The 7,604-nt window shown below is 35.4% G+C and overlaps 1 protein-coding gene across 1 annotated transcript; it reads right to left on the bottom strand.

Moving 5' to 3' along the window:
• Positions 1-1,405: 1,405 nt before the first annotated feature.
• Positions 1,406-3,235, bottom strand: LOC117319027. The gene is made up of 2 exons (XM_033873937.1): positions 3,169-3,235; positions 1,406-2,717 (listed from the first exon to the last, which is right to left on the bottom strand). The coding sequence occupies exons 1-2, from the start codon at positions 3,179-3,181 to the stop codon at positions 2,104-2,106; spliced, it is 627 nt and encodes a 208-aa protein (XP_033729828.1). The 5' UTR covers positions 3,182-3,235; the 3' UTR covers positions 1,406-2,103.
• Between the last annotated feature and the right edge of the window lie 4,369 nt (positions 3,236-7,604).

Genomic DNA, 7,604 nt, shown 5'->3' on the forward strand with positions numbered 1-7,604 from the left:
TCACACTCAATAATTAGAAAGTTTGTCTGGAATTTTCAAATCCCAAGCTCGCCAGTCTCAAGTGGTCATTGTGTTTCCTCTTCTGTTACAGAAGTTATAGTAGAAGTGTTTTCGGTACACATGCATGAAAAGTACATGTAGGAATACAGTTTTCACTGATAAACCTACAATTTATTTTTTTATGTATCCTTTTCAATTTTATTAATTGTATTGCCGAATATAACGAGTCCCACAATGCCAAGTTTTAGTATTTCCATAAATTCTGCGAGTCCTAGCAAATATTTATGTGTACAAACTACACGACGTGGGACTCTTAGATCTGTCACTCACATTTTGATGTTATTGACTGTTGATAACCCTTTGTCATAATTTGCATTGAGATAGACACAGGTTCGATTCCTGTCAGGGCACGAGTGTCCCAGCAGGAATCGAGAGAAACAAGGATCATCAATTATTAGTCCTTCAACGAAACTTTTTGAATGACCCTATATACATTACCCAGTGAATTAATTCTTGTTTTTAATTTTAATGGATGTGAGGAAAACATCACATTATTGACGACAATAAAAATACCAAAGTATTTGTCATATCTCGTTTATAATACTACATCATAGTAATGCCGACATCATCCATTCATGTTTATAATGAGAGTTTTCTCTGGTCCAAGCAACACACATAGTTATTTTGACAAAGAGGTGTCAATTTAACATCAGACAAGTTATGAGTTTATCAAACCATCAAACATCTGGTATACAGCAGGTGTCAGAGGAAACTCGGATTACAGTCTACAGAATGAAATATACATGTGATTATTTTAATGTCTGGAACTACGATTTCTGGTTTATAGGAAGACATTACATTGAGAAAGTGAGATGTAATAGTGACTTTGGGGAAATACCCCAAGTTTCCTCTGACCCCAGCACCAGACATAAGACATTTTGACAAACAAATGTCTACATCAGACATTTTTAGCAGTTTCAAAGTTCCAGTAGTTTTATTTTGAAGTTTCACTTTGTCACTTATAGTTATATTTTATGTTTGCACTTATTGGTTAGTGCAATATCTTGGAAAATCATTTCAAAGTTCATTTTTGCAGAAAATTTGTATTCGCATGACACCCAAGACTGCGAGTTCAATTTCTACCAAGGTGTACGCCAATTTCTGAAAAGAAACCCGGTACAAATGTAAACTGGTCATATTACTAAGTATGGTAGCATTTCCTGGCATGCTTCAGAAGATTTTCCTCCAGAAAATTTAATTTTACTTTCTTCTTGGAACTCGAAACTGGAAGTCATAATTTATATCATCAAATCAAAGCTGTTGATATGATGTAAATCATTACAACATACACCAATATGTATGTTAACTAAGTCTATGATTACAAAAAAATGACAAAGCCATGGAATAACAGAACAAGCTTTTATATTCAACATGTTTTTGTTAGTATCATTTGATGAATACCACAAATAAACAATCCAAGAATAACATAACAAATAAACAATGCAAATATTCAAAAATGAACCGGATTATTGTGTGCACCTTATCACAGGAATGTAGCAATATGGCTTTAAATCTAATCTGCACAATTTTTCTAAATCAATTAAAATTTTAATTAAGAAAAATCTTGTCGCTCCGTTTAATTATTTTAATATGTTGCAAAACTCTATTTTAATATGATTTTTCGGAGAAAAAATTCTCTAAAAAATACTTAAATCTAGAGTTAGTTAACTTTATACAATTGAAAATGACTCTGTATACATGTGATGATATAAATCCTTATACTTATTGACCTCAAAGTACATTTAACAATGAAAATTGGCCTAACTTCTGGTTCAAGTGGTATATAATTGCTTGCTCGGTTATTATAATATCCTGTTTATTATAATATTTTTCTTTGGAAAATAGAATATCATAATAAGCGGTCTCCACTGTAACATGAAAATATTCAACTACAGTACAGTTCAAATACTGTACAAGTTATAAATACTGGATATTGTCATTGATATTGAAAATCATGAATGTGACAAATTTCCAACATTTCAAAATAAATTTACAAACAATCTCAATTATATATGATATATATGTAAGTACAGGTCTTGGTGTCTACTCTTCCTGTGTGACAGGGACTAAATCCTTGTGAAATGGTTCAAAGCACAAAACGCACAGGTTTACCCCACATTGTCGGCATCCAAAACTCGATTCCTTCCTGATTTTCACCTTTCCACACTGGCGACACCTGTTCACCTTTACCTTAACTGGCATATGAGAATAGGAAAGACCTGTCACATCATGCTGTATCACATGTCGTCGTTTTCTGACAGAACGTGTATCACCAATTAACTGTTTACATAGCCTTTCTCTGAATTCCAGCTGGGTAAGATGCTTCACTCTGCCAGTTCTGGTTTTCCTCTGGTGACTTGGAGACTCCTTCATAAGAATGAAAGAATTCACAAGGGCTGTATCAAGCAAGAAGAAGAAAACATAATTCCACCATTTGTAGCACTTTCTGGCACAGGTGTACTGCATACGGAGTTGATCAGCTCTATCCACAGCATTCATATTGTCGCCGTACATTTTCACAACAGAAGGGGCCAGTTGAACTCTCTCACTACCATCTTTATTTTTGCGACGCACCTCATGTAGTGTAGTAGGGTCTGCATTTGTCGACAGAAATGTCACTGGCTTGTTGTCAAACCAGACACTGGCCACCAGGTTTCCTGTAAACACAACATACATCATGTAACTTATATAATAGAGGTATATTAGCTTCATCAGCAGATTATCAATAATTATTTTATAAGGAAGTGATAAACCAATGTATTAGTTACAATTATAATGGACGCAGCCGACATAAATTGCCGCTACATTTATATAGCAGTACATATATTTGAATCAAGTTATTCAAGAATAATTTCAAATAGATTACAGTATGGTTTATGATATGAATGCAACTTGCACAATACAGTAACCTGAGGGATATTGTATTAAATAAAGTTATATTGATAATATATCCCAGTACTGTATAATGTATTTAAATTGTAGGTACTAATTTGCTACGTTTTCACAAGTTACTTTACAGACATAATAGTATTTATTATCCGAGCAAACACAAATTGAATAAGCAATAAGTTGAAACCAATCTGAATATTCCTGGCACTTTATAATTACCTGATTGCAGCATTGTGAAGTCTCCCTTTTTTTAACATTCTCCTTACTGATACCAGACGGGAACCCCCTTTCTATTGATTCGACATGTTCCACATGCATAGAGACCATCCTTTAGCAAGTCAGAAAACAGCTGGGGACTGGAGAAGAAATTGTCAACATATACGTGGCGACTGCTACCAACAATGTCTCTGGTCAGGTCGGTCACAACTCGAGCAGCAAGTCCAACTTCTCTCTTGCCTTGTTCATTTCCTGAAAATGGTTGGTAAAATGCCTTTATTGGTACATGTATAATATAATATAAACTTTATTTATTTTACAACAATTGCGAAACAAGTTAATAACTGATATTAATCACTATTGTTGGCCCAGATGGAAGCGCGCGAGGGGTCTTACTGTGGGAGGAAACCGGAGTACCCGGGGAAAACCCACGTGGTCGGGCAGGTGACCCCATACCTTTTCACGTCTGATCTTGGAATCGAACCCCGGCCGCATAGGTGAAAGGCCAGTGTGTTACCACTGAGCCACCCGACCACCATGGTACTTGTACTGTACAATGTATCTAGGTATTATGTTATAACTGACAATGTTCAGTGTTATATAATTTTGGTAAAATAATAAGACTATCAAATTAATTTGCATGATGATCTTGAGTCAATGTATAAGACAATATATGTCAATATGTTTTATTCCTGAATAATTAAGATTTAAGTCATTAAACAATTACAAAATATAGTGAAGTGGAGTTTTATTTATGATGGATGCAACAGAGGCATATCTATTGGACTGGAGCAACATGGAACATCATGCTGAATAAACATACCTGCTCTTCCGGTGTAAATCTGGAGTTTGGGGGATTTGTCGTGGAGTCATTCAGATGAAAATACTGTGCGAGTTTCTCAAATCTACAAATCAAGACACCCGAAACTGTAGGACAAACCTTAGAAATTTATTGGTTTAAAAACAAAAGAATAAAAGAAACTACAAAATATATACTATCAATTGATAAATTCACCATTTGTCATCTTGTTTGAAAAAATTATTACAGCAAGTGTTAAATACTTGGTCATTTTCCACATTTAAATCTGTACCCAGCATATAGGCCTATAGATTTTACTTTTATAACTGATTAAATTCACAAAATTAAGTTAAAATTTGAATAAGAATTTTATAACTTTGCTTTAACATTTTAGATGTTTGTTTGTAAACATCCTAGTCAAGAAATAATTACAAGTTGTTTCCACTTCAAGTAGGATAGGCTATCTACCACATAAGTTACATAACTAAATGATTAACTTGAAAAGAAATATGGTCACAATTTCAACCATTAGGGCTCCAATGAAGTTTATATTGCTCATCACTAAAACAAAATACTGTCATACATGTAGAGTCTACATTTTTACTGTACATTTTGTAAATTAAATACAAGTAATTTGATTTACCTGAGTCTGGTCATTATGGTAGGCAAAGATGTTTGAAACATCCAATCAGATGACCAGTACATCTTTGCAGTTGGCAGGTCCAGCAGTGACATAAAAATCACAATCCCCAAGAAGGTCTTGATCTCGGTGGGCGAAGTTGCCTGCCACGAGCTGTCTGCCTTTTCCCGGATCAGCTTAGCAGCATAGGTGTTGGTCTGCTGGGCTAGCTTGTCGTACAAGGATTCAGGGAAAATCAGGTGAAAGAAATCCAGCTCTTTCTTCTCAGCATCCAGTGCGGTAGTAGGGCCAGCTATATCCTCACACGTATAGGTTTCAGATCAGCTGTCCAGCGGCGATCGTTGTGGGCGTGTCCAGCATCTCCACCTCCGCGGTCTACGAGGCCCGCTAGCGGGATGATATCGGCGAGTGGAATGTCATCATCACCTTCAGAGTCCAGCTCAGACAATTCCAGATCGGATCCACCGATATTGTTGTCTAATTCTTGCATTGGGTCCCAGCCCCTTCTTCATCGTCTGATTCAGTATCAGCATTCACAGTCAATGCACTCGCCGCCATGTTGTTTACATTGGTGATGACATTCCATAACATTTCCCGGGAAATTCGAACAAATTGGGTCACATGACGAAAATTGTGTACTTTTCGCCTATCAAAATCTTTGTTATGAACCGAGGGATTCATTTTTTTGTGTAAATTTATTGGATAATTCATCTGTCGTCTGCTACAGCCAGCTAATCATCAATTAGATAACATAACATCCCTTGTCGTGTGTATACGACAACGGGGATGAGACGTCACATTTTCCTGTCGTCTGTATACGACAACGGGGACCAGGAAACACGTTTTTCTGTCGTCTGTATACGACAACGGTGCGGAAATAGTTAAATGCTTAAAATGTGAAGTTAAATTCATTTTTCTAAAATCATTACTTCAATTATATAAAGTGATACTAAAGCTGTACTCAAATATGCGAAGAGAATTAATATATTTGCACAAGTATTGAAATTACAGTGAGTTAAATGTGCATAGGTATGCCTCATACTTGACTAATTTTCAGACCCAAATCTGGAATGGCAAGACGGACAAACTTTGAACCTATTTAAACTCATGAATACTTTAAAACAAAGGTCACAATTGAACAAATTCCCTTTGTGACAGAGGAAATGTTTATTATCAATTAAAGTTTCACAAGTCTGATGTAAAATTTCACTGTACATCTACAGTATGTGTCCTTCTGTGAGACCATGTCCTCGGACAGGGGGCAAAATCCTATCATCTGTTTTTGCATGAATACCAAATTTTCAATGATCTGTGTTTAAAATGCCAAAAAACATATTTAAACCATTCGCTTACATAGAACGAAGGAAATAATAAAGAAAAAAACCTGTTCTGAGAAAAATGTGTTGAAATATTGTGAATTAGAATGTATACACTATATCACATTGAGTGAAATTCAATTATTTGGGAGGGGGGAACAATATCGTGTTGTTTTCTTCCAAATTTTGAATTAAAATTAATTTAAACCACTACAGTACATCACAAGATACATGCATTACACTTATGCCCAGCTTATAACAACAGCACCTGCTTTGTTGCATCTAGAAAAGATTTTTGACAGAAAATGTGAAATTTTAGAAGATTTTGTGATTAATTCAAATAATAATCATGATTTTTTAATCACAGTTTTACAAAATAATCTACATGTATATGCTATGTGGCCAGTCATTTAACATGTCATCACACTATGTACTATTGGCAAAATATAGCCCCTGACTTTGTACAGTACATGTAAATAGTGAAATGAGCAAAACAGCGGTTAACAGTATTACGGTTTTTACCCTAAAAGTGATACCAAAATATAGCGCAAAACCGTTTATCTTCATAAATAGTGCTAGTACACTTTATCTGAAACTTTAAAGTAACCTCAAAGCGTATACTACTAGTAATGAGTAGCAAACATAAATACCAACATGTTTTCTCGACAAACATGTCCAGTGTGATCAGAGACAAGAATCCGCAATAGAAACGATCATCGAAAGGAGGTGTACGTATTGGGGGTGTAGTTACTAAAATGAAGATGTCATTAATTAAAAACTCACAGAAAGTATGTGAAATGTCATCTGCATATAGGTAAAATACACACAACTGCACAGGAAATATTAAAAGTTCGTGATGTTTCTAATTTTAAGTCCATGCGCGAATGTTTACATCGGAAAGGTGCGTTCTATGCAGGCCTCAGACCACAATTAATTTCCCTCTTTGTTCTACCGAAGAAAAATCGAAATTAAAATATTTCAGAAGTTTGCAAAAAATCTGGTTTTTACATCACGTGTAGAACTATTCAAGGTGAACATACAGTGAGCTGGAAAGTACCCCATGACCGGCATTTAACAAAGATATTTATATTTAAGTGTAACCACCCTACTATATTGTAGGAAAATCTGGAAAATCACAAAATATTACTCCTCAAGCCTTATAACTCCCCGTGTCCTGCCTCACAAACAAACATGGAAATGGTGTCAAAACAAAATTCTGCCACTAGATTAAATATTGCACTATAAATCTATGCTAAAATTATCTCCATATCTGCAACAGCTAAGTCAGGATAAAATATTAAGCAACAGTCCTGAAATTTCAATATGTACTACATTCTTGTACAACGACCCGGAAGTATAATTGTGGTCTGAGGCCACATGATGCGATGAAACTCGCGATCCATCAAACGCTTGTAAACACCTGTTGCCGAGACCGCATTACATAAAACGTCAAAATGACTATGAATTTGGAACGAGGGGTTCCGAGTGACACACGCTTCGGATTAGACTACAGTAGTTCCACTCGTCATATTTAATTTCTCGACACGCTCAACGCCGGCCGTAATCAGATTTTTTGTTTCAACATAATTTATTTGTTCATACATTTGAATTGGGAATTTTCAAGTAGAAAATTGGGAAAAATCACACTTTTTTGTTATTGGGAATGGGTCCGTTTAACGGACCC

The sequence above is a fragment of the Pecten maximus genome, unplaced genomic scaffold (assembly GCF_902652985.1).
Source record: "Pecten maximus unplaced genomic scaffold, xPecMax1.1, whole genome shotgun sequence".
Classification (NCBI taxonomy): domain Eukaryota; kingdom Metazoa; phylum Mollusca; class Bivalvia; order Pectinida; family Pectinidae; genus Pecten; species Pecten maximus.